We start from the raw sequence: 27,036 nt of genomic DNA on the forward strand, positions 1-27,036 counted from the left end.
AAAAAAAGGGAATGAATGAGCAAAGCGCAGGGAGCGCCCGGAGCGCAGACACGCGGAGCGACGCAACGCTACGGAAGCCGCGCAGGGCCGCGCCGCCCCGCCCCCCCCGCCCCGCTGCCCCCCCTCCGAGTGACGTCACCCCCAGCTCGCCCGGCGCCATTTTGAAAGTGGAGCTGCCGGGGGGGGGCCGGAGCGAGGCGCGGAGCGGGGGCAGCCCCAGGAGCGGAGCCGGCCGCACCCCCGCCGCCATCCGCCGCCATCCGCCCCCCGCGGCCGCCCCGAGCGCGGCACCGCCGGCACCGCCGCGTAGCGCCGAGCCCGCCCGACCCGCCGCGGCCGCTCTCGCGAGCCCAACATGGCAGGTAAGGGGAAGGGGCGGCTGCCGCGGGGCGGGGGGCGCGGGTGGGGCTGCGGCCGGCCGGGTGGGGGGGGGGGGAGGCGGCGGTGGTCGGGCCGCGACAGCGGAGCCGCCCCCGGGTCGACGGTTGCCCGGCCGGCCCCGCGTCCCTTCCTGCCGGCCTGCTGAAAATGGCACGAGGGAGCGGCGGGGAAGTTGGGCGCTCTGCCCGCCGCCCTCCCGGCCGCTTGGCGCTGGGGCTGCGGGCGCAGCTCTGCCAGTGACGGGCTGTAATACGGGAACGCGGGCTTTCGGGGCGTCCCTTCTCATCGCTTCTCTGCTCGCTCCCCGTTTCGCATCCCGGAGCTGCGTGCGATGAGGGATCTCTTCCTCCTCACTTTTCCTGGCAGTTGCGTTTGGAAACGCGTTCCTTCTCCTGCAGGTTGCATCGCCCTTCCAGCAGAGCGAGGGCGGCCGTGCCGGTTTGTGCTTCGCCTCTTCCTCCCTCCGCCGCTCTCCCACGCTCCGCCCTCCTCTTTTTGTTTTATTAAAAATAAAGGGAGAAAATGCCACGGTTCGAGGTAGCCGTGCGAAAGGCAGCGTTTCGCCATCGTGCGAAGAGGGCAGTGATTGATTTCTCTTACAAGCCGTCACCTCTTAGCAGCAGGCACCATGGCAGCGTGGAATGACGGAGGAGGAGGTTGGAGAGGAGGAGGAGGAGGAGAGCGGGTTGTGCGGGGTTGGGGGGATGTGGGTGCAGCCCCGTTGCTGCTAAAGGCGTTTTGGCATCTCTGGCATAGCTGAGTGCTGCTGTAGCCTTCACCGGCTGCGTGCTTTGCTTCACTGTAATCCTTCAGGAAGGAAAGCAGAGCGAGCAGCAAGCACCCACCGATTGCATTCAGCGTCGCTGAAGCGCTGGGTTGCCTTTGGAAGGACAGCTTTGAGCTCCGGATTCCCACCTCTTTTGCTCTTTTTTTAACCCATCGGATGGATATAGGAGAGGGGTGAAATCCCTTCTGCATTCTTTGTTGTGCCAGGAGCGGTTGCAGCCCTCTGGATTAACGTGTAAATGCCATCTGTTGCTCAGGCTGCTTGAATTGCGTTGAGGAAAAGTTCCATTTTGACATTGGCTTGCCAAAAAAAAAAAAAAAAAAAAAAAAAAAGCAAACACAAATGGTGAGGCAGCAGGGCAGGCCCATGTCAGCCCCTTCCTGTGTGTCCTCAGCCCGGCGGTGATTTGCTCAGAATGCAGTGCAAAAGAAATGGGTGGTGGTTTTTGTGCGTGTTTTGGTTCAGGGTTCAAATGAGTCGCCGCCTCCCACCGGGGCAGGGATGTTCCTGAAGTTTTCTCTCCGATCCGTGTTCTATGGTAGTAGAGCTCATTACCTCGCATTGCTGCTTTGTGTTTCTGCTGGGGTTTGCTGCTTTTTTTTAAGCTGATAATTGCTTTCATTACTGCTGCTAAGAGAGCTAAACTTGTGGTAGAATTATTTTCTTTAGCCTTCAGCATGTAAGTTCAGCTCGGGGCTTTTGGAAGGGGAGGGAATGATTGGCATGCTTGGTTTGTGTCGATTGAAATGTTCTGAGAACTCAGAGCTTTTCTGCTGCTTACCAACCAAGTTTTGTGTGTGCTGGGAGAGGGCTCTGATTTCTAAAGTAGGAAGCAGCTCTCTGAAATAGGATGCTGGTGCTGAGTGCCCGCTGTGGGTTTGGTGCCAGCGGTGTGAAGCCCTGCGAGCTGCTCCCGTCCACTTCTGCCTCTGCTCTTTCCCTCTAAATCTGCTTTGGATGCCAGCGAACTGCTGGGGACGAAAACAATATCTGTAAAGGGAAAAGGTGGGGAGGGGCGGCCGTGCCAGCCCCGCTGCTGAGGAAGTGGGTGTGAGCAGTGTTGTCTGAAAGCTTTGGTTGGCGGCTCCTGCTGCGCTGGGGGGTCTCATTTTTGTATTGTGTTTTTCAGGAGCCGGAGGAGGAAATGACATTCAGTGGTGTTTTTCTCAGGTGAAAGGCGCTGTGGATGATGATGTAGCAGAAGGTAAGAGCAATCTTTCAGAGTATCTTTTTTTCCCCCCCAGCTTCCTATAGCTGCTCTTCAGATCTTAATCTTTCCAATCTCAATCATATGCAATTTGGGTACAGCAGATGGACATTTGTGTGTGTTCAGAGCCCTCTAGTCAGGATCAGAGCACACCAGCAGGGTTCTCCTCGTGCTTTGAAGGACTCCATTCAGCCTTCTGAAGTGCTCACTGTAGCTGTTTTCCCAAACTGTTAGATTCCCCATCACTCAGCTTTTGCTTTCTGCTGTTCCTGATCTGCAAAGTGGGGCACGTGATGCTTGCGTTCCACAGGGAGGTGGTGTAGCAATTAATTAATGTTGGTATTCTTTGAAGATCCAGGTATTTGATAAAGATGGAGTGACTTTTCCCGGTCTCCCCAGCTTCTATGAACCAGAGGAGGATGAAATCAGAATATTTTGTGTGCTTGCTTACCTCGAAGCTGACGGGGGGGGGGGGGGGGGGGGGGTCTGTGTTAGAAACAACATGGAAACTGCGTAAATACACCTTGGCAGTGACAAGTGTCATCTCTTACCAAGATGGCTGCTTCTGATAGTGGCTGCACGAGATGTGCTTGCTGTTACCTGGTCGGGCATCCTTGGAGGAGTCCCACTTGCTGCGTCCTGCTCGGCTGCTCCTGCTGTGGGCAATGCTTCTGCATTCCTCTCTGCTTTGGGAAAGTTCTGGACTTCTCAGTGCATTTGGCCACAAGTTTGCATGATACCACCTGTAAGATCAGGAGGTGTTTTTTGTTTCTTTGCAGGCAGTTGGCCTTGTCAATTATGCAGTTTGTAACTTTTCTTTAATGATCCCCAGTGCTTTGACTTGCTGACAAGTGAGATGAATGTTGGGTTTAGCAGGGCAGTAGCTGCAGTTCCCTTTATTTCTCCATTCTGTGTGATTCAGATGAATTTTAAAAGGCAGAAAATAAGAGTCTGATTTTATTTATTAGCTACAGCATGTGGCAGACAAGGTGCTTTAAAAGGCTGCTGTCACTTTGTGAGCTGAAGGATGGCCTTTGGAAGCAGGAAAACTGCAAGTTTATTTTAAAGCTTAATTTAAGAGTTTTTGAAAAAGTATCTTTAGAGGCACGAGCTGTGAACTACTGTTAAAAGCAGTAAGTTTTTCCTCTGATCGAGTTTAAATTCTCTAACCTTTATTTTTATTGCATATCAAGCTAAATCCTCAAGGTGCAAATACTGAAAGAGTGATGGTTGTGTGGCAGATGCTTGCAAATAATTCTTCATTAAACAGACACTCTGACTGCATGTAATAGTAATGAGCTACAGTAGTGGCTTTTACAGGGATGTGGGAAGGCAGGAGTCAGGAAGCAGCTTGTCCTTGGCTCCCTTGCTGCTGCAGGGCTTCGTACTTTGCACCATGAGAGGTGACTGCAAAGCTTTCTGCTTCCTGGCGGGTGAGCTGAGCTGTGAGCCCAGGTGGAGGTCAGGGCAGCCTCTGCTGCAAGGGAACGAGCTTAGCTGCCTTCAGTGCTGGCAAGCCAGTCCTGATGCTCTCCAGAATGTTTTTTGGAGTATGGAATATATAGGTTTGTGGTTCTGTGATCCAGGGAAGAGTTCGGTGTCATTGCCAGCTTACAGTGCAGACCCCAGAGCTTCACTGCACTGCTGGACGTCTGATGTGTGTGTCTGCATCTGACCCTGGGACAGGATCTTGGAGTTGGAGTTATAGTTGGTTGTAATCTGTGGAGCTGAAGTTCTGAGCTCTTCTGGGTGTCTGGGTCTCAGGATGCTTGCTGGAATTCATTGGGAACCGGCTGTCGTAACTGTAATGCAGTTTTACCTTCCATGCAATCCTTGGGGTTCCTGCTGAGCTTTGTAATGTTTCCCCATAATGCTGCTGTAAAAGTTAATAGTGCATCAAGCTAAAACTTAAACCTTTTCTTTTTCTAAGTTACATTTCTGGCTTTAAGTTAGACTCACTTGAACAAGATGGAGCCTTGTGTAGTTCTTGTAGAATTAGAGCAGCAGTTTTGCATGCTTCTGGTCCTCCTTCAGAATACCAGCAGACAAGTTGTCAGTGGCTCTGAGCCTGCTCTGACCTTTTTCCCTCCCCTGTCTGCTTTCTTGTGGCAGGCTCCACAGCCAAACCTTAAGAAAATGGTGCTGTCTGAAACTTCAATGGTCCTTTAACTGCTGTGGTCTGCAAGCTAATGAGTGTGGCTCTGCTCGCCCCTATGGGTGAGGGCAGTGCCAGGGTGTGGGTTTCTGGTTTAAGGAATGGCATTGGAACTCAAATTTAGAAAGCTGACTTTTGTGGAATACTGAAACTTCACTCACAGAAAGTGAAGGGGGAAAAACAAAACTGAAATGGAAGGAGTTTCACTGTCTGTTTTCTTCCTGTTCTTAATAGAATGTTGGGATATTTAAATAGAAAAGTTAACGTAAGCCAGGGAGTGTCCATCAGTAAAACTGCATCGGCTTAATTGCAGCGAGCAGTAACGTTTAACCCGATAGTCTCCCTGAAATGTTGGCTATAAATAAGCCAAGGGAGAGCAGTGACAATACGATAATAATAGCAAACCAGTAAAGTTTGTGGAGAATGCTGGTATGCAGCTTCCAGCACGTCTGGGTGAGGTGTGAGCTCCTCATCTTCAGCAGTAGGAGCACCTGCAGCTCTTCAGGTGCTTTGGCTCCTTCTGGGTCGGTGTTGGTGGGTTTGATGGCTGAAGCACAAACTGTCATATGAGACAGTTCTTAATTTTTTGGCTTTCTAGGTGCAGTGTGGTGGGTGGATGTGACAGTGTTTCTTTGAGGGATGGAAGGAAAAGGAGGGGGAAGCTGTTACTAAAGCCTGAGGAGTGAAGATGGCGGTGATTGTTGAGGGCCTTTCTGTGCCACTCTGCTTTGGCAAAGACTTTACGACTGGAAGGGGCTTGGTTCCATGAGGAGCAGTGGAGAAGAGCCTCTCAGTGTGTATGGAGCTTCTCTTTGGCCGTAAGGTTTGGCCTGGCTCTGTCACATTGAGGTTAGATGCGGAAATTGGGTTCTGAGTTTGAAATCTGAGCGTCAGCTTCATTACGTTTTTGGGTGTTTAATTCTAGCTGATGGAGTAAGGCTGCCTTTTTTGTCGTGTGGCTGTCCATTGTGTCAGGGCAGGGGGATCACAGCTCCTGCTGTCTCTGCTTCTCAAACAGCAAATCCGTTGCTCCACAGAAGCCTTCCTCACTTCTCTACTTTACCTTTGTCTTGCTGGAGCTCAGTCCTGCTGCAGATGTGCTCATCTTGTTCTGTCAGCTCTGGGGGATCCAGAGCCGGGACACGAGATCAGGCAGAACTCTGGTGGTGGTGAAAGCAGAGACTGTAAGTTCGGTGGTCAGGGTGTTCAATAAGCTGTAATTCCTGAGTGTTGTCCCCTCGGTGCCATCCTGTTTCACTGCAGGTAAGACTTAACTGTCCAGAAGTGCTCGAAAGGAGACATAACCGTATTTTCTTAGAAGCTTCCTTTGTGGGAATGGCTGCTGAAAAGGGCGAGAGATTTTCTTCTGTTTCTTTGTTGCATGGTTTGTTTTTGTTCTTCTGTTAAGTTCTCCAAGATACAGCATGGTGGCAGCTCTGCTTGGAAACAACTTAGGAACTGTAAGTCTAGACTGCCTGAAAACTGGATGCTGGCTTAATGGAATGAGTTCATACTTCAGAACAAATTAAGTCAAATTTGTTTAATTACTTGGCAGAGGGAAAAGAGTCAAGCTGCTCTATCTAAATGTTCTTTCAAGTGTAATCCAAAGATACGTAAAAGTCTGATAGTCTCCATCCAAGGCTGGAAGCCAGGAACTTAAGTCCTAAGCTTTGGCCCTGAGTGATTACCCATCGTCTCTGACAAGTTGTTTAACTCCTCGGTGCCTGGGTGCTGCTGCTCTGATGCTGGTCCGTGCTTCTTTGCTGGTCTGTCGCTTATTTGTGTTTCTTTATGGTGCTATAGGCTGTTGCAGTTGGTGACATGATGAACAGATGAAGTCCCTGACATTTCTGTCCCTGAACAAATTGCATGTGGTCAGAGATAAGAACAAGGCTTGACAATTCTCTTGTTTGGGAGTGCTTTCTCTGTTTGATCTAGGTATGTTACAACTTTCAGTTGTAGTTTTGTGTTTATTTTTGGCTGACTTCAAATTGCAGAGCAGCTGTGCTTCAGCAGTGCTGGTGGTTTGCCTTCAGTACACCAAAATAGCTGCCATTAACAGTGAGGAAGACTGAAGTCAGGAACGGGAACTGCTGTAAAGAGCAGTTTACCACCTTGTGAAGTTTGTTATCTTCTCCTGGCTTATCAGAAAACTTTCTCCTGGTCAAGTCGCATCTGTTAGTAGGGTTATGGGGTTAGAGCTGCAGAACCTCCTCTGTGCGGCTGTGGCACATCCTGTTCTGTTGGCTTGGCTGCTAACTGACTCTGGATAGAGGGATGCTGCTGGGATCATGGGGAAGGAGGGCTCCTACCCAGCTGGGCTTGTGGGCAGCACTCAGAAGAAACACAGTGGCATTGTTGTGGAAGCAGTGGTTGGGCTGTTCTGCAGTAGGCGCTGATGCAGTAGGAGGGGAGGAGGAGTTCTTTCTCTCCCAAAATTGGGGTGCAGTTATAGTGAGGAGCTTAACTTCTGGGGTTAAGTTGACTGTGCCCATAAAGTAGCTTTAGTTCAGAAGAGCGAGGACTGCAAACAGGTTTAAATGGCAGCTTGAAATGTCTTGGCAGTCATGCTGACCGGTGTTGTGCTATTTCTTTCTGTGGCATTCTGCTGTTCTTGGGATCTTTTGCACTTAATGCTCCTTTTCCCGTCTGATTTTTAGTTTATTTCTGTGTCGTTAATATAGCAGTTAATGATCAGACAGCAGCCATATGAAGGAACGCAGCTCTGCTGTCTGGAGAAGCCCTGCAGGATTACAGCTCTGTGGCTTTGAATTTTAAAGGTGCTTCCTCCAGGTTCTCTTTTGGTTACTTCTATCCTCACAGTGGGCTTCACAAAACGTGTGCAGGGGAGACCTAAAATCAGGAGAGCTTCTGGCAGATGCAGTGCTGATGTAAGAGTTAAGAGCTGGGTGTTCCTAGCTGTGCTGTTTGCCTTTCTTTTTCTCCTGCTGTCTTCTGACTTGCCTATTTAGGCCATGGCTACATGTTTGGCAGCATTTCTGCTTAAAGAGGCACTCCTTCCCACTTTGCTGGCACCAGCATTCATGTAACTGCACAATGAACTCGCCTGGGAAGCTGATCCAGCTGAAAAATGCTTAAAACTGTGCTTTTGACTGGATTCTTTCTCAGCTGAACTGAACCCTGATCTGGTTCTCAATGCTGTGTGCTTGTGACAGCATGGAGCGAAGAGATCAAGCAGCTCGAGGAAGAGGAGGAACTCTGGAACCGAGTCAGTCTCCTGTAGGACTTTAAGTACAGTCAGTACAAGACGCTGATCTCCAAGTGCTGTGCTGTTGCAAATGGTAATCTAAATGAGCAGAAGGGACTTGGAACTCTGCTGTTTGAGATGTGCTTTGTGCTGTTGGAAGGCCAGCAATAAATATATCAGCTACCACTGCTGTGGTGGTGATCTCAGGCTGGATTTTAGTTCAGTCTGAACTAAATGGTAGCTGAAACTTCCGTGGATGTGTGGGTGTGCAGACACTGAGAGTGCAAAGAGAGGGAGATGAAGATGTGCCTGGGGGGCTGGGAGTGCAGAACTGCCTGGTGTGGACGGAGGAACACACTGGTGCTCAAGCTGCATTGCACTGTGACAGCCCTTGATTTTTCCAGTCGCACGTGTGAGAGCACGCCCAGCGATGCTGTGCTCAATGCCATCCATCACTGGGATGTCAGCAGTGCTGATCTGCAGCAGAACTAGTGTGCATAGGACAGATTTTCTTCCCCCAGCATCCACACGAGCAGTGTGTGAAAAGAGAAGCCATTCTGGACTTGTTTGGCATTGTCATTAGCTTTGTTGTTTGGTTGTTTTCTTGTTATCAGTATGGTTTAGTTTCTCGTAGAAAAGAATAGCAGTTAATTGGGAGCTGGATTACTTACTGATTGCTTTACAGTAAAGCACTTGAGATAATCTAACGAATGATAATCTCTTGCTGTGTCTTATCGCTCTTAATATGATTTGAAAAACTGATCCCTTGTTTGGAGTTTTTCCTTCATCTAAATTAATGTATTATTTAGATGCTGTAGAACGAGGCTGCTGTGTGCAATTAAACCTGCGATGTCCTGTTTCAACCCCAGAAAATAACATCACTTAGTGATGGCACCGGACTCGTTCCACGTGTTCCTTAGGAAATGCTGCTCTTGAAGCTGTTTCATTTCTATAACATCCATATACATATATGTGTGTGTATGTGTGTGTATATATATATATATGTGTGTGTATGTGTGTATATATATATATATGTGTGTGTGTATGTGTGTGTATATATATATGTGTGTGTGTGTATATATGTGTATGTATGTATACTTATTTTTATATATATATATATATATATACACACACACTTAATTCTCTACTGCTTTAAGGGTATTTTCCAGACAAGGATATTTTCCAGACCTTTCTTTGTTTTATAATCCACAGCACCATAAAGACTGACCATATTTGTAGTATAGAGAGCAACCAAGGCATCAGGGAGGTGTTGTTAGTACAGGTTGATAACGTTACTGAAGGCAACTCCGGGAGGTTTCTGTGTGTGGCTGTGATTTGGATACAGAAATAAAAGTAGCTGTGAGCTTTTTTTCTTCCAACTTGTCGTGCTTTTGGTAAGCACTGGAGGAGAAATTATTAATGTGGTCAGACATCCTTTGGAAAAATGTATTTTCCTCCCAGCAATCCACAAGTGATAGCACCATTAAGGAGCCCAGCCTATTGGGGTCATGTGTTAACCCCTCTGGCAGATAGGCTTGCATCTAATTGTGGAGGAAAAAAAATCAGGGTCAGGAAGAGAGGATTTAAGAGTTGTGCTGTAAGAAAGGTTGGTTTCCCAGGTATGCAGAATGCATTTTGTTTGGATGCTTCTCCTTGTGTTTTTGGTGGTAGTGCCTTGCATTGGAGCTCTGGGAGTTGCGTGCTGTCCAGGCACACAGTTAATGCTGCGTGGTTTGACGAGTTTGGGAAATAGGGCTGTGTATGTTCAGACAAAATCAGTCTATTAAAATATTTTTTTAATGTTGAACTCTAAATGTCTGATTCTGACAGACCCTTCCGAGAGTTGCTGGACCTCCTCCTTTTGAAACTGAAATTATCAGACAGTGTCTGTAGTGCATCTTGTATGGGGTCACTTAGAAACATTGAAAGAACTGAAAAAAATCTTTCAGTAATTACTGTTAAGCTCATTTGTACTGAAATGTGGCCTGGGCATGGGATGAGAAGTTAGGCACAGCGCAGCCTGAATGCTGCCCTCCAGGCTGGCTGTGTAGAGGTGGCAGCTGCTTCTGGAGGCATTGGCTGAAGCATGCATTTCTGATGGTAATGTCTTCATTCTACAGCAGCCCCTTTGGGAAGGGTTAACTGGTGCTGTTACTGGAGCAGGGCGTGTGCTGCACGTCGCCCAGCAGTTTTGTCACTGGCAAACAGGCAGCATTTCAGTACCAGAGCACTGCATGGGGTCGTTGCCGGCTCCCTGGAGCTTGACATGAGGAAGCTCATCCCAAACCTGGGAGTCCCTCACCTGCTTGCTTGTGTAACATCCTCATCCCTCTGCTGTTCCTGAAAATCTCTGATCTAAATTGTCGTCTGTGACTGTGCTCTGAGGTCACCTCTGTGCTGTTACTCAATGTTCCTGTGTGAGGATTAAGCGTGGCGATGGTGATGGGGGGAAAAAATGATGGCACAGAGGAGCACAGCCCGCGTAGGAGCACTTCTGGCTTCACCTGCCCTCCTTGCTGGCTGCTGTCACTATGAAGAAGTCAGCAGGGAAGATCATGTGCACAGCCCTCCTCTGTCATGTAACCTTTGTGCTGGGATTCTTGTTGGAGAAGCCTTACTAAAGTGGAAGCTGTTTGGTGCCGTGCAATTCCTGTTCTTTTGAAACAGTGTATCTCTGGGCTTAAATTTCTTGAATAACTGCATGGTTGTGTTGTTGTTGTTGTTGTTGTTTTTTAAACCAAGTTTAAAATTTATGTTTAATTGTCCTGAGGGGATAAGAGAGAGTGAAAAGTAAGGCGATGAAAGGCAATCATATGAGTCAGGATTCAGGGCAGTAAATCATTTCAGCCCTCGGTGCTTTGTGTTCTTTATCTGTAAGACTGGTTTGCCTGTTGTCCAGATGGGCTTCTGAAACTTGGAGATCTGTGCGGGGTGGTCATGTAACTAATTGCTCCAAACCTTGGTTTTATAGTTGTTGTAGAACTTCTCTGAGATCAGAGAAAGGATCCTAATCTATAGCTAGAGGAGGTGAGATGTAAAGTAACTTCCTTAAGAATTCGGTCAGTGTTTTGTTCAGATTTGTAGGGTCCTTTATTCTGTGGCATGAAGACCTGCCTTACAGAGGTGTTAAGATGCATCTGTTCCATTTTGTATCACCTGCAGAAGTTGTCCGTAGTGAGTGAAGCAATCAGAAGTTCCTATTCCACAATCTCTTAATAGTCAGAATTGTGTTCGTCTCAGCTGCAAACACCAGCAGCACCTGTGAGCTCCTCAGCACTGCCTGCAATACCTGCATGCTGTGCCTCTTACCTGAATGCAGAGGAGGGAGAGTGCTTTTCTTATTTTTATTTTCCTTCCTTAGCAGGAGGCAGCAGATGTGTCTGATAGGCAAAGCTTTCTCACGTTCTACAATGCAGTACTTGAAGATGAAGAGCCATAGGAATTCTTGGCCTTGGCTTTTTTCCCTGAAATAAAAGCTCTGGTCAAAGAATGTATGGGAAGAGTGCGAAACAGCAGGATAGCTTCCAGGAATTGCTTTCTGCTGAACAGAAATGCCAACCAGACTGCAGAGTTCCATTTGCTCATTCTAAAAGGCAGTCAAATCCTGATATTTTCCTAACGTCCTGCTAACTTGCTGTGTGTGTTTGTAATGGCTTCAGAAAAAAGAAAGTCAAGATGCTCCCATGCTCTTAGCTGGCATTCTCAGTGACAAATCAAGGAGGGCATTGCCCAGAGGCTTCTGTTACATCCAAGCAGAACAATGGTGCAGCGTGTTACTTCCAAATATATTATTTGCAAACAGAATGAGCTACTGGCTTTTCTGTGCTGTGCAGCCTATTGAAATTCTGGCTGTGATTCCAGCAGACTTTTTCCATAAATAGCTCTGCAATACTTCGGAACACAAACAAGCTCCTGAAAATACCTGAAGTAAGTCTTCAGAGGGCTGCTTGGCCTTTGATAGTGGCTGGTGCTGCGGTGCGGGTGCTGTGATGGAGGTGAGGAATGAATGCCTCCATGGGCTGAGGTGTGGGACTGTGAGCAGGAGCTCAGAACAGTACAGGAAGGGCATGGAGCTCTTGGAACAAGTCCATAGGAGGGCCGCCGAGATGCTCAGGGGGCTGGAAGCACCTCTCCTATGAGGAAAGGTTGAGGGAACTGGGATTGTTTAGCTTACAGAAGAGGAGGCTCTGGGGAGACCTCATGGTGGCCTTCCAGTACTTGAAGGGAGCGTATAAACAGGAGGGGGGGTGGGTGGATGGTGATAGGACAAGGGGGAATGGTTTTAAACTGAGACAGGGGAGGTTGAGGTTGGATTTTAGGAGGAAGTTTTTCCCCCAGAGGGTGGTGAGGCACTGGCCCAGGTTGCCCAAGGAGGCTGTGGCTGCCCCATCCCTGCAGGCATTGGAGGCCAGGCTGGATGTGGCTCTGGGCAGCCTGGGCTGCTGGTAGGTGACCTGCACACAGCAGGGGTTGGATCTGATGAGCACTGTGGGCCTTTGCAACCCACGGCATTCTACAGTTCTGTGATCTGTGAATTCAAGGGCTCCTCCATCACCTGATTCAAGTAAAGGAAGAAAAAGGTGATAAAATGCACAAATGCAGGCAGAAAGAGGTGTGTTTTTCTCAGTAGTGTGGAAGCTATATTGGTATTTTAATTAAAAAAAAAAAAAAAAAAAAAAAAAAAAAAATATATATATATATATATATATATATATATATATATATATATATATATATATATATATATATATATATACAAGCAAACACCATGTAGTAAGTAAATACAGCATGAAGTAGAAACAATTGATTCTTTTAAAGAGCAGCCATCCAAATAAAAGCATCCTTTTAACATTTTGTACTGAATGGGCATTTGGTGATGTGAATTCATACGTAGCTCCCTTTGTAGTGCAGGTTTTCCAGTGCCATCTCAGTGAATGCACCCTTGGATAAGTGATGGAGGGGCCGTTTTGGTGCAGGCGTGTTCTGTTCTAATTGGTGCGAGCTGTCTTGAGTAAGATGTCTTATTGTGTTGAGGAGAAGCTTCTAAGCCGTCTGAGCTTGGAGAGGTGAGTAAACACTTCAGTGATTCACCTGGTTCCCAGGGCTGCTGTCCCTCTAGGCCTGTTGCTACTGAATATTTTAACAAGCAGAGAACCTCATTTAAAAGGAGTCAAAGAGCTTGAATGCGAGTTCGGCCCTTGTGCAATCTGTGCTGTGCAGCCTTACGCTCAGTCCTGTGTATCAAACCTGTTTATCGGCTGTCAGCACAGAGTGAGGGTGGAACCATAGAGAGACTGGGAAGGCCTTGGGAGCTCGTTAGTGCCGCCTTTAATGTGAAGCTTCCAGCTTCCCATGTTACTGCTGATGGGTGTTTAGTAAAAAGCCTTCATCCAGGGGCAGTGAACAGCCTGGGAAACGTGTGCTTGAAGCATCGCCTCCTGTATTCTTGAATGATGTTTTTTCATAATGTTCAAAATCGTGCTTGGTGTCAAACTTGCACGTGGGGGTTGCACCCTGGTCTTGGATGGGAAGTAGCCTGGGTACCCATAGGAGGGGGGGCTTGGTGCTGTGGAGTGGGCATAACTTAATGGGAAGAGCAGCTTAGCTGCTGACACGTCTGTCTTTTTTAGGACCTAGATGGTATTTCTGAGTGTAAGATGTTTCGAGAACATTCTTTGTTCCTCCCAGGCATGTTGAGAACAGTTCCCAAAGAAGGAGAAAGTATAAATAAAACAGCTTGGCAATACAGTAAAACACTTCTGCCACAAGAAGTAATTAGCCTGTTCTTGGAAAGGGCTACAGAGCCAGCATGTTATCTTTATCTCAGTAAAAATAAAGCTTCAGTAACACTAATTCTTTTAAAAGATTTTGGGGAATCCTGATATTAGGTATAATGTGAACGTCAGTGTTGTTCTACATGAGAACTGCGGAGTGCTGGTTGGAGCAGGATCCATCCTGAAGGAGCTGCATGCATAGCTGAGCTCCGGGGCTGCGGGTTTTCCAGCAGAGCTGCACAAGGATCATTGCTGCTTGGGTTGATTTCATTCCCTTGTAATTAACTAATGCCTGATCTGCCTGTAGTTGTATAAAGGACAAGAAACTGTAAATTCTGCATGATACAAATATAGCTTAACCCTTCTGTCATCATCTTCCAGGAAAGCATCTCATAAATCTGTGTACATTTTGTTAGCTAAATAGGGTTTCAGTACTGGCAGTGTAACCGGCGTGGGCTGTGTTTGTTACTGCTTGGTCCAGTTACCTTCTTTAAAGGACCCGTGTGTGCTGGAAAGGTGCAGAGCTGCGACACTGAATACATGGAGCAAGAAGGTTCAAAATGGAGGAGGCCCTGTACTCCTGTGCCACTTAGTCATCACTCCATTTTCAGGAGTGTTTTAGATTCTTCCTCGGTGGTAGGGATGCACCGTAGGCGCAGAGAACAGCAGCACTGCCAGCTCCTCCCTTCCAGCAAACCAGGAGCTTCGTGTTCTACTGGGCTTGCATTGTAGCTCAGATTTCACTTAGGGTTAAAAAAGACTTTTGAGTGCTGTGCTGCAGCACCAAGGAGCACGTGCTTATTGCTCTTGTTTTTGGTGTGTGTAAACCGGTCAAGGCTTGGTTATGTGAGCGTTCTGGGCTGCTGCAGACTGTTCTGTGTGTGGGGGACGCTGCTGTAATGGCAGCCGCTATCATTTATCGTGTCAGTAATGCTGTCAGAGTTCTGTGCTGTTTGGGATTGCTTTATCTGCATTTAACAGGGGCAGTTAATTCCTCCGGGTGAGGTGTGACTGTTGTATGCTGGGAGATGCTACGTCCCAGAGCCATAAATCCAAAATGTTAGGTGGCATCGTATTTAATAGATACTTTCAGAAGGAAAAAGCTTTCCAGTTGCATTGCGCTCAGATTTTCTTCAAATACAGGTGTTACATATGAAGCAGAGATGATGCACTGTTCTGTTCTTTTTTTCTCACATCCAAGCATTCCTTCTGATGGTATTAGAGAGCAACTCAGTGTAGGGGCGCACAGCCTCTGGAAGTGATGTTACTCAGATGAGCAACTGTTGTTTGATCATCCTGGTCGTCCCAGCCCTTCAGTGGGAGGGGTTGTGCTGTCCCAGCAGGAGGCCCCGTTGGCTCTTCCCCTTTTTTACCTCCAAGCAGATGCAAATTTCACAGGCTGGAAGCTCTCAGCAGCCGGGTTTTGTGACTTGGAAGGCAGCCCCACAGCAGCATTCACGTCGAGCAGCTGGCTGGTATTTAAAAATGCTGAAATGTTGGTTTTTGCCATTGGTTACTTTTTTGTTGGAAGGCAGGCGGTGCTGCTGGTGGGCAGAGCTGAGCAGTTTCTTGGGAACGTGTTCTGCAGTGTTGTGCAGAATGGGCCGAGGAGAAACCGTGACCTTTAACTGCTTGTTCCTAATTGTGAACAAATATTGCAGCTCCACCAGCGGTGGGATTTATTCACCCGCCTTTCTGAGGTTATTTAAGACGGGTACCAGGAGTGGGCCTGGATTTCTGCCACTTGTGGCTCTTCTGTTTATGATATTAATAAACCGGTGTCAAATGTCCTGGGAACGGGTGATGCGGGTTGAAAGACCTTTGTTTCAGCCAACAATAGACCTGAATTAGTGTGAATAGGAAAAGCAAATAGGCACTTCCTGGCATATTTTAAGGAATACTGGAGTTTGGGGAAGCATGCAGATTAGGAGTGAGTGCTCTAGCTTTTTTCCAAGTAAAATTTTGCATGTGTGTGTATGATGGTCTTTCTAAATATGTTTGCTGAGCTCATAAATTAACATAGAGTCTCGCTTGAGTGGATTCTTTAGGATGTTGTTTAAGGGAAAAACCAAACAGCACGAGGAGGGGACTGTCTCGGCTGTCTTCCTGAGCAGGCTCCTTCTTCAGTTGTGGACTTTGAGGCCTTTTGCAAAGCTCTTAGACTGCCTTGAGGCTCACGAGGCTTTCCAAGAGTGTTGTAAAGATCCCCAGCAACAGTATTTGAAGCTGCAGGACAGAAGATGCCTTTGGAGACTGTAGGAAATTCCTGTTAGGCATTAAGCAGCCCATTTTTACTGAGTTTGTGGTATTGCCATGCTGGTCTAGCTGATTGAATTGAAGAACGGCTCTGTTTTGACCCAATAGCTTCTCCGTTTTGTAACAGCTGGGTAATGCTCAGAGCCTCTTTCCTCTTTATGTGCAGGGCTCTGGAAAGGTTTCCTTTCCCTGCAGTTTCAGGGTGGATCACAGGGTAGATCGGCTCAGGTGTGTGCAGAGAACGTTCTCAGAGCAGAGGTGAGGCAGCCACCAGAGGACTTGAAAACAGCCCCCAGCGCTCCCTTCGCTCCACAGTTTCTGTTTTCACATTGCTGGAGCAGTCTGACCCTGCCTGTTCACTATGCGGTGCTGAAGCCTGTGCCGCCGTGACAGCGGGTGTTTTTGTTGTGTTTGCCTCGGGGCCGATGTGTGGTGAATGCATGGCTGTGTGCTCTGGCTGCAGCTCGGTGGTCCCTGGTGCTCGGCGTTCGGCTGCTGCAGGAAGGCTGGGCTCCTGGAAGCTGTGCTGCTGTGCAGCGCCTCGACAGCTGAAGGTGCTGCTGTGGTCACTGTGCTGCTCCACCTCTGGGAAGGTGGGATGTGCCTGTGTTCTGAAGGGAGCTGCAGAAATGTCCTTTCTCAAGGTTTAAAAATAGAAAGCAATTAATCAGGGTGATGAGGGTTAATGGGTTTCTACCTGGAAACCAAACAGCTTTGCATTTGTTTCTGTTGAGAGAACATTCTTCTGTCCGCTGTTATGAGTTTACTAGAAGATTTTCACAGTAATTTCTGAAGTTCTTATTAATAAACTAATTTGGGTTTTTAAAAAAAAAATAAAAAAAAAAAAAATAGAAACAGCCCCCAAACTCTATTTAGTGCTTTAATTAGATGGAACGGCTTCAGGACAGCTGTTCAGATTCTTCTCAGTTGCTCACCTCTAGCTTTTTTCCTCTCTAAATGTACAGTGACTGCTGTGTGCATAAAGGGGATTACAGAACACAGTTGCAGACTCAGTGAGCAGGAATAAAACCCCTGTGGTCAGATGCAGTCCAGTGGTTGCAGTAATTGTGGTACAGCGGATGCTTCACCAGGCCCATAGTGATCAACTTTTAAATCAATTTAAGGCTTAAAAATTCTTTCCCAAAGCTTGTACTGATCTGTGAATGCTTTAACTCATTTCACAGAGATGAAACATTTAACTTTGTCATTTTCAGTGACAAGCACTGAGCTGTTGCACATCCATCCCACCTGTTCTCAGGGCTGCTCTGACTTCGTCCTGTTTTCCCTGTGCCACCACAGGGGCCCTGGAGCTGTGTGTGCTGGAGACATTGAATTTCCCTCTATAGTCAGGGAGGAAGCTGGTGGGCTGAGGTTTAAACACGTTTCCTTTCTGTCTCAGCATTACCAACTTGTCACTTCTAGGGAGCTGTCGCTGGAAGTGTGAACTCGCTGTACAGATGGACAGAAATGCAGTTGACTGTTGGTTGTGAGCTCAGTGATGTTTTGCAAAGCCGGCTGTGCCCTCTGGAGGTGGGGTTGTTCCTCTTCTCCCTCTTGCCTCCAGCAAATGAAGTTCAGGTGGTTGAGCAAAAAGCTGCCTGGTGTAACTGAGATGTGTGGCAGGTCATTCAAAAAAAGTGTGAGGTGATGGTAATGCCTTTCTATGGTGTGTGTTGTGACCTGTGGAAGTCGCAGCAGGCCTGTTGGTTGGGCCCTTGCCTCGTCTGGAGGTGGGATGTAAAGGAAACGGGTGCTAAATGCTGGGGGAACCTGCACTGAGTGGGGCTGTGGGAGCTTGGCAGTGCTGAGCCACAAACAGCAGCAGCCCAGTGAGGCACAGCGGTGTTGGTGACACGAAGTAATGAAGCGCTCAGGGTGCTGCTCCCTGCTCAGCTTCAGTTGTTGTGTGGACCGCTGGTGGGCTTTCTGTGAAGTGCCTTCAAACAGGGTTGGTTTGAAAGCGGCAATCGGGGAGCTTGAGGAGATGGCTTCCCGGATGGAAGGCGCTGTGTGCTGGTAGGAAGGGATTGTTCTGTTTCTGCTGTTACCTCGCTAAAACGCTTCACCTGTATGTTCAGCTATCGTTCCATTTCACAGGTAGTACTTCTGTAAAAGAACTTGAGATTTAATTCTATTTCAGTTCTGTTTTCTGCAATTTTAATGTCACTGCAATTGCTTTGCAGACAGGAGCAGCTGCCTTTGTGCAGAGCAGATGGACTGGGGTTGTTTTTCTCTCTGGTTGTTGAGCTTAGTGAAACTATCGGAGAACTATTAGCCATACATCAAACCAGTGCCAGCAAGGTTCAAGTTCCTATTGCTCAATGAGGAGGGGTCCAGCCTTTGGTTTAGGGAACTGGGTAGAAAGTTAAAGGTAAGGTATGTGATAACAGTGAGTAAATCGGTCAGGCTTGCAAATCCGAAGTTGAACTTGTAATTAACTGGGACTTGTCTGTTACGTAGACTGCTTTATTTTTCTTCCTTCAAAGTTTGGCATGGTTGGAAAGAGGAGAAGAAATGGAGAAATTGTGAAAGCAGCTTTTTAGTGATGTGCTTGTTGTTTGTAGCACAGTGGCCTGGAGGACGAGCAGTTCTCTGTGGGGTTGGAGAATACTCTGAACGTTTTCCCTGCGCGTACGTTTCCCAGACTTTCAGAGGCCAACAAAACCAACTGGGTTGCTTGAACTGCATCTCTGGCTTCTGCATGTTTGTGTATGACTCTGGTAGGGCCAGCTCCAGCACAAAGCTAGCTGGGGATCATAGGAACTCCCCTCCCCTCTGCGTTTGGGTGCTTTGTGTGTTCTTTGTGTGCAGCAGTATTGCAGGCTGGTACTTAGGAGGGACCACGTAACCAGCTGCCCCTTGCATTGCTTCATGGCACTGCCACAAAAGACAGCCCCTTTCTTTCCTTCTCTCTTGCATATATTTCCATCCCATCCCTGTGTTTCTCAAGAAATGGTATATTTTTAATGCCCTCTCCTAGCAAGGAGAAGATCTTTTAAAAAGCAGTGTGGGGTGACTCCTGAGAAGTGCTTTGGGCAGTTGGAATGCCTTCCCCTGGCTGCCTTTGCTTTTGTTGCCTGGTCACTTCTGAGAGATGGGATGAGTGTGGAGAATGACTCCTAAAAGTGAATGGAGAAAAGGGAAATGCAGTCAATAGTAAAACTGGTCATGGTAACTTACAGAATCCTGGGGCTCCCTTCCCCCCTGCACACATAAATTAGGGATGAGGCTGGAATGCAGGGGGTGTTTTCTTTCATACTGTCAGTACTAAACAGTGCTCATTTGGTTCTCTGCTTTTCCTGGTGTGTGTAGGTGCGTTGGGAGACCTCTGCAAATCCATGCATTGTCAGTCTCTTTGGTCTTGTTACACAGCTTTCCCATTCGCTTTGAGATTAACACTTTACTGTCTAGCTTCAGATGCCTAACAGGCAATAAATTAGAGCTCTCGATAAGCATGATAAATAACCCTTGGTTGGAAAGTGCCAAACCATCCACAAGTTATTTCCAGATACCGAAGGCGTGCGAGTTCTGTGCGGATGCTCCTGCTCAGTTTTGGGCATGCTGACTTCATCTCTGGAGCTGAGCTGGGAAGGATGGGCACACTGCAGTTTGTTGAGTTCAGTATATTATGATGTCTGTGTACTCATTGTGCTTTTCCATTCCTGTTCTGCCTCCTCAGTTGCAGACTGCTTGGGCTTCCTTGGATTTTAGTAGTAATCCTAAAAGTTGCTTTCTTGAAGCGTTCCCATTCCAGGTGGTTTCTGAAGTGTCCTTGGGATGATCGGTTGATGTTTAGCTGGACCAAAAACAGATTGACGATTCATAAGGCGGGCAAACTGAGGGCACGGCCTGCACATCTGGTCAGCAAGCGTCTTTTTAGCCCTTAGGACAGAATTACAACCTGTAAGCGCTCTGCTCTGCGCTGCAGCCGGGATGTTTCAGTTGCTCCTGTGGAAAATTCCCAGAGCAGAGCTGGGAGCCGCTGGGAAGGTGTATAAACAATGAGGGAGCAGCAAAATGCATTTCAATACTACAATTCTTTGTTCAGTACTTGGAAACATCAGGAGGTCGCTCCACTTGTGTAAACAGCCCGATTTGCTGCTGGGGCAGCAGATCAACGTGATTCCAGAAACTTGCACAGAGACCTTCCAGGTCTGCTGGAATAAAGAGGCTCTTTGTTGGCTGCTGTGATTGACTTGCTGCTGTAGAGTAGGTGACACGTTTTGCCTACCAAGCATGCTCTATAAGCAGAGTTTATAAAAAGTTCATGGTACATTAAAATAGATAGCCTCTTCTTACTAATAAAATAGCTTTTATTCTATTATTGGAAACAAATTCTTATACAGAATTGTTTTTTAGGCTCACAATGGGCTTTCTGGAAACCGAATCATTGGCTTAAAGCATCTTTTGCTTGTTTGAATTGATGAAGCTGTTTCACTGCCTTGTCAACAGTGGAAAAACGTCAGCCAAAAAAAAAAAAAAAGTTTGCTCGTAGTTTTGAATCTGTGCTTCTTATTCAGCACTCAGCTCCCCTCATTGAAAAGCATGGAGGGGCCCTGAAGCGTGAGAGTGTTTTTTGGTCTGTCACCGAGCTGCTGATTGCAAACATTGCTCTCCTTTAAAGCGGAGGGAAGAAGCAGCATTTCTGATGTCAGGTGCATTTCTTCACCAATTTTAGAACAACGTGTTCTGCCTATTTTCATTTAAACTGGTCATCTTTCATAAGCTTCAGTTTTCAAATCATCTGAATTGTGTCTGACAGCCCCACCTTCCTGTGCTGGGTCTTGGAGTCGGGTTATTTGGGAGTTTAAGGACCTTTTACTTCTCAAACCCAGACTGAGCAGTTTCTCTTTGGCTCTTCAGAACTGCTTCAGCTTTGGCCCACGAAGGGGCTGCAAGCAGAGCAAGATTTGTGAGACTTTTATGACACAAATGCAGCTTTGTGCTTCAAGCTGCAGATACATCTGCTAGCAGAATGAAGTATGGTAACAAAACAGTTCTGAAAGGGGGCGTTTCTTAAGAGTTGGAGGGTGCTGTGCCCTGGTAATGGCACAAAGTTGGTCCCACTTGAAAGCATTTTTAAAACAGGAGGACTTTCTGGCTTGAGATGAAGGCAGCCTTGGCTCCCACCTTTTGATGCTGTGCAGGATTTCAGTTCTGTTCTTGTCCCATGTTGGCCTTATTTTAGTCAGTTTTTGGGCCTCTTTATCTGCTTCTGTTTACCCAGCCACAGTGTCCTGCAGCTGCCTCTGAATTCACGTGTTACAGCACTAGGCATTCATTCCTGTCGTTTTCTTGTAAGGTGAGCTGCCCAAAATAGCAGAGTTGGTGTAACGAATATTGAGTAAAAATTCTGAACTCACAATTGCTGTCATCCACTGGGGAACAAATCAGGCTTGTATTTTGGCTGTTTTCTTCTCAAGAATAACATAGCAAGAGGTGTCTGCTGCTGGTAAGAACTGCTTGGGGGCTTCTGGCATGGCTCCCTTTGGCACAGTGAGTTGTGAACACTTAGTTTAACCATTACTAGAACTTGGAGATGAATGTCTTCTCTGCTTCTCCCACAAACACTTTGTTCAGGCTCCTTTGGTTCCAGGCAAGCTGGAGAGCTTCAGGTTCTTGTCTCCACATCTCTGAAGGAAAACCCGTGAAGCTGCTCCTCCTGAGACAAGAAGTCTTGTCTGCGCCTCGTGGTACTTACAGTTTTATTGGAACACTTCAAGTGAAGATGATGCCATCCATAAAAAGCTTAGAGCTGGCTGTAAAAATAAAGGTGATGTGTGGAAGAAAAGTAACTTTGGAAGCAGCTGCAGGAATTCAGCTTGTAGGTGCTGCATCAGGGAAAAACATCAGGCTTTGAGCACTCCTGAGAAAGCAGACTCTGTCCTGCCGCTGTGTGATGCGAGGTGACGGACCAGGAGCCTTCTTGCACTTCTGTAGCATGCTTAAGCTTGCTGGTTGAGTTTAGCAGTAGTGTGGTTTGCTTCTTGGAGGCAGGAATTGACTTGCACAGTGGTTCTATGTGGGGTTTGTAGCGTTTCAGTCAGCACTGCACAGCCTTTTCTATTGGCAGTGTATGTGCCATGGCAGTAGTAAATGGACTTTGGGCTGTGTGTATTCTTCCTTTGCTTTCATGTGAATGAAAGCCATTATTTTGAAGTATTTAATGCTCTGCAGTGGTATTGAGAGTGTGAAGTGGGGCCAGTGAGAGCTGTGTTCATCCATGTGACAATGCAGTTATGAGCCCTGAGCTGTCTGTCCCACGTTACGCAAGCCAATAAACTCAGTGCAGGTTTGGAGGAGCGCTGTGGAGCGAAGGTACTTCTGTCCTGCTTCTTGGACTTGTTAGAGAGGTGTCTTCATCCATGTGCTTGAAGCTGTGCTGTAGCATTCCGAAATTGCAGCAGTTGAAATTGTCATCCTTCATCCTGGTGTCAGAGATGTCTTAGGATGCCTGGGGGGAGGAGAAGCACCCCTTGGGCTTTGGGTACTGCCTGTGTGCTGGTAACTCCATGGAAGTCTCGTAGCATAGCGTGCTGAGGAGCTGTGGGATGTGGTTATCAGATAAGGGTTCAGTGGTTTCTTCTCTTTGACAGTCTGGTGTTTGAAGGGAGGGCGTTCAGGTGACATCAGCAGTAAACATGGAACGCATCTATTTCCAAAAGCCATTGGTGTTGGTGCAGGGCGCCGATGCTGCTGCGCCCTCGGCTGTTTCCCCTTGGAGCTGTTGGTGTGGGGATGGTGTGAGAGCAGCGCTCTGTGTTTGCACGACTCCCACCTAGAGACAGCAACAAAAACAGCGTCGCAGCAGGGAGCAGGCGGGGATTTGTTCGTGCTCTGCCCCTTGCAGCATCGAAAGACTTAAAGCAGCCCCACACGTGACTGCCACGGGAGTTACAGTTACTGTTTGACATCCATTTTATCTGGCAGCGAGGGTGTTAATACAGATGAAAATACACAGGCGAATCGGTGCGCTGCGGAAGATGAAATGCTTCCCCTGTCAATTCTCAAACACTATTAAATCCACCCAGTTCAACACCAGTGCCTTGATGTCTGTCTCTGTCTTTGAGCAAGGTATGGCAGTACGATAGTCTTAACGGTGAGTTATTGGATTTAAAATGCATGGTTGGTCGCTTTGCTCTTCAGTGCTGACTTTGGATTAATGTGCATCTGAGCCCTGCTTGGGGCTCCTGTGAGGCACCTTCTGCCTCCTTCCTTAGCACGTTTGCTGTGTCCTTGGAGCAGCCCAAGCTTACAGTAAAGGCACACAGAATTCTGTAGATGTATCTTGAGCTTAGAAAATTACTTTTTCTCTTGCGATTGCTGATAAAAGGAATGCATTTTTTCTGAATTAAATACTGTGTTTGGTCCACATGCTTTCAAATATCTTCTGCATAGAACTGATCACGGGAGTCATGTCACTCCTGCTTTTGGAGGGCAGGGGATGCGAGCATTGCAAGTTTGCTGCTGGAGGTTCATGAGCCTACAGACAGCAGGAGTTGCATCGACTTGCAGTTTGCTGATCTCAGGCTTGGATGATCTTAAAATAAATGCAAAAGGTGCATGTAAACTTTCAGGCTGTTCTTGCTATAGATTGTAAGGCTTTCAAACTTCAGGCTTTTGACCTTACAAAACTTTCTGGTAAGTTGCATCGAAAGAGAACTGGTTAATATGTTCTTAGACGTGTATGCTGGATTTCAAAGATAATTTTTGTTCTCTTTCCATGTGCATGCTTAAATCTGATGATAAAGTGCTGGATTATCAGTTTGAAGACTGGTGGTGTTGTTTCTGAATGCTTTTCAGAATGGTCATTGTTTGTAGACTCCTCTGTATTAAGAGGAGTTATTTTTCCTGATGCAATTGATGGCTCCCTTGGGGTCTCCTCCTGTCAAGGTTTGCATTGTGTGGTACAGTCAAAGTTTGGTTGGTTTGCATTTTTCTGCATGCTGTCCAGATGTGAAAGGAAGATGCTGAATGGCACATCTTCATTTAAGTGCTGTGCGGTCTGAAGTCCTACAGACATGAGAAAGCACTTCTTGTTCACAAGTATTGAATGAATGCAGTAGGCAGAAAGCAAAGTGCGCTCAGGTCAGGGTTTTACACTGTGAGTGATGTGGGTCTCAGTTTACCTGCACACAGGTTTGTGTCACATCTGTGTTCTCAACGCAGTGCTCTTGAGAAAGTTCAGCCTGCTTCCGCAGTGCCACACAACTGGCAGTGAAGACAGGCTCCTGTTGGTGCTTTGTGATGTGGCATGCTGCTGTGTGTTAGCAAACACAGCTGAGCTTCGTGCCAAGCTTCTGACTCTGCATCTTTTACCTTGGAGGATTTTGCAGCGGGGTTTGGCCTGCTTGTCTGGGCTGTTTGTTGTGCAGCTCCCAGATACGCAGGGTGCTTGGAGCTGCTGTGTAATGCAGTTATTAAAGAGCAGGTTGCTGATGTCCTCAGAGGCCACCGCCCGTGTGCTTAAGGCAGCTGGAGAATGATGTAAGTTTAATTTTGTTATTAAATAAGAGGAAAATCTTACGTGTTTCACTTCCTCAATGTGCTGCCTTAAGAGCTGTGAGCTGATGTTTAGCAGCAGCCTGCAGTTTGTAGAGCAGATTTTTTAACTCTAAGACACGGAATGAAGAAACTGACCAGTAGGGAAGATGGACACATTGCTCGTCTGCCATGGACTGGCATGGATGTGCAGCAGCCTGAATTGCACGTGTGAAAAGCCTGGGGTACCTCCTGCAGAAAGCTGGATTTAAGTAGCTTAATGCAGTGCAACGGCAGTCTGATGTTGTTCAAAAGGTGGCCTGGGTTCTGGTTCTAGCATTGGAAAGTACTGTGGGGTGTTTGAGAGCTGGAAGTTGTGCTTGAGCTGGAAGGTTGTCCTTAACCCTTCAGTCTTCCTGCTTCACAAACAGATGAACTCAGTGTTAGGTACCACTTCTTTTGTCCACGTGTATCTGCCATTTAATTTTAGCACTCTACGTAAAAATAGGTGGTAATGTGGAGCTTGCTCATCCAGAAGAGGTATTCGGGTTTTTGAGTCATCGTGTTCAACTTGGATCCTGCTCTGGCTGTTTGTCCCTCATCCTTGCGTTCCTCACGTGCCCAGCTCCGGCTGTCCCCACCTGGCAGCTTTTCCCTGGGCTCTCTGAAGTGTGCAGTGCTCCGTCAAAGGCAGCTGGGCGGTCCGATGGGTGCTGCTTGTGTCCCTTGGTGGGAGTGGAGGAGATGTAGCAATGCAGGCATTGCCACAGGTTCTCACTGGTGTTGCAGTGTACTGAAAATCTGTTTCTATGCTTACATTACTTTCCTAACAGAAAAGCAGCTCTGAGAAGTAACTGCGTAAATCCTGAACTCTCACTGATCTGGTTTCGAATGTAGAACCTCTCCAAATAGCTTCTGTGCGTTTTGAGGAGCTCCTCGTTGTATTTCATACTTCAGTTGCTTTATTCACGTGGGCTGCTGCTGTTTTTTACCTACAGTCACAGCTTTCTTCGCCGTTTGGTGCGCAGAGGCACGATTAACCTGTGCCTTTGTTTTCCCTACGCAGCGGATATAATTTCTACGGTAGAATTTAACCATTCTGGAGAGCTGTTAGCAACAGGAGACAAAGGAGGGCGAGTCGTCATCTTTCAACAGGAGCAGGAGGTGAGTGCTCAGTTAAAGCAGATGTAACGTTTACCTCTGTTTCCATTTGCTCTTTTTAAAGGAAAGGCGTGTGCTGTTACAGCATGCTCCATGGGCAGTGTTTGTGTAATAAATGACGAGAAGATAATGGAGTTTAATTACTGAAAGCTGTGACAGCGTTAGCAACGAGTTGAATTTTAGGATTGTGGCCTTCAGCTGCAGTTCAGACATGGTTTAAAAGGAAGGGGAGGACGCGCGAAGACCCTGGGGAGGCTGAAATTCGTTGCCTTACAGTGCTCTGCTTGGCTGTGGTTGTTATTTCAGATTTCACTGTAGTTGGGGAAACAAAAGTTGCCCTTAAATGTATTTGTAGCTGTGACCTAAGACGTCCTTTTCTGTTCTGATATCAGTCAGGTAAAATAGTTGAAGGCTCTGTCAACACTCATTTCTTACCGAGATCTAGGATTTCGTGCCAGTTAAAGTGTATCTCATGCAAGTCTTAGTGCCAGAGGGAATTCTCCTTTAAACTGTTCGCTGCATCCCTCGTGCTGCTGTGGAACTGGAGGTATTTTTCCCGTGTCTGCAGTAATTTTGTTCACATCTGAAGTTAGCTGCTGAACTGACCAGCTGCTCTCTTTTATGCAGAACGTTCAGGGTATGACTTAAAGTGCAGCCATGGGAAGCGTGGAAGGAAAGCAGACTTTAGTTTGACTCCTAGTTGATCTTATAAACGCCGGTACTTAACAAATGTTTTCCCCTCAGAAGGTTTTTGTGGGTGGGTCTGCATTCTTTCTGAATATAAACAGCATGGGTTGCTGCACTCAATGCGTTTACTTCTGGTTTGATGCTGTAAAAATACTGACTGCAGCTTTTTGTCCCCGTGTGAGCTGTGGTTTCTCTGATGCATCCCATCTCTGCGTCAGGTACAGAATTCCTCCATCTCTTCTTTTAGGATGTGAGCTTGTTTCTTTACATGTGTGCTTAAGCAGCTTTCAGATGTTTCTGCACAAGCACTCTGTTTCTCTGAGACCTGAGTCAGAAAGCAGTGTCCAGCACAGACTTGCTTCTATTTTTCAGCAAATACTGCAAAATCTATTTGTTATTATCTGATTTTCAGAGAAAACAGCTCAGTAAATCTCTGGCATCTCTCTAATACAGGAAGTTAGTGTACCATGTTCAAATAAGCAGTCGGTATTTGCATATGAGCAATAATAAGGTTTGTTATTAATCTACCTGGCAAAGCAATCTGCTTTTATCAAGGGAGATGACTAAATATTTTTCCTCTACTTATTGTTTTTGTGTGGAAATGCTAGGCTGCAGGCTTGAAGCCACATCTTGTGTTGGCAAGATTATGCAGCGCGTAGCTGAGCTAATACTAAAATCAGAGATGAAAAACCTGTTAAAAATGGAATCCACTTAGTTATGGCTTGTATGTGAGAGATGACATTTTAAGGAGAATTGAGAACAAAGAAACCAGCCAGCACCCCAACATAAAACCAACAAAAGCTCTCAGTACAGGGAGCCGTAACCAACTGCTCCGCATTGCGGAAGTGTGGGTTTGTTTCCATTTGATGCTTGTTCCGTTGGTCTTCTGGAGTTCTGGTGACAACTCCTGTGATGCCTGGAAGGGTCCCCACTCTTACC

General features: G+C 47.0%; 1 protein-coding gene across 3 annotated transcripts in view; it reads left to right on the top strand.

Moving 5' to 3' along the window:
• Nucleotides 1-1,669: 1,669 nt before the first annotated feature.
• The window catches only part of PPP2R2A (protein phosphatase 2 regulatory subunit Balpha), a gene marked incomplete at both ends in the record, with an annotated part of 30,565 nt that continues 5,198 nt past the window's right edge, over nucleotides 1,670-27,036 (top strand). Inside the window, 3 exons of one of the 3 annotated variants that reach the window (XM_079547478.1) lie at nucleotides 1,670-1,709; nucleotides 2,298-2,372; nucleotides 25,316-25,413. In XM_079547478.1, coding sequence (XP_079403604.1) covers nucleotides 1,670-1,709; nucleotides 2,298-2,372; nucleotides 25,316-25,413 — 213 coding nt within the window. Of the gene's footprint in view, nucleotides 1,710-2,297; nucleotides 2,373-22,715; nucleotides 22,843-25,315; nucleotides 25,414-27,036 lie in introns of those variants that run through there. The other 2 variants (XM_079547479.1, XM_079547477.1) reach the window with 2 other exon arrangements.

The sequence above is a fragment of the Tetrao urogallus genome (genome assembly GCF_951394365.1).
Source record: "Tetrao urogallus genome assembly, chromosome: 27".
Taxonomy (NCBI): domain Eukaryota; kingdom Metazoa; phylum Chordata; class Aves; order Galliformes; family Phasianidae; genus Tetrao; species Tetrao urogallus.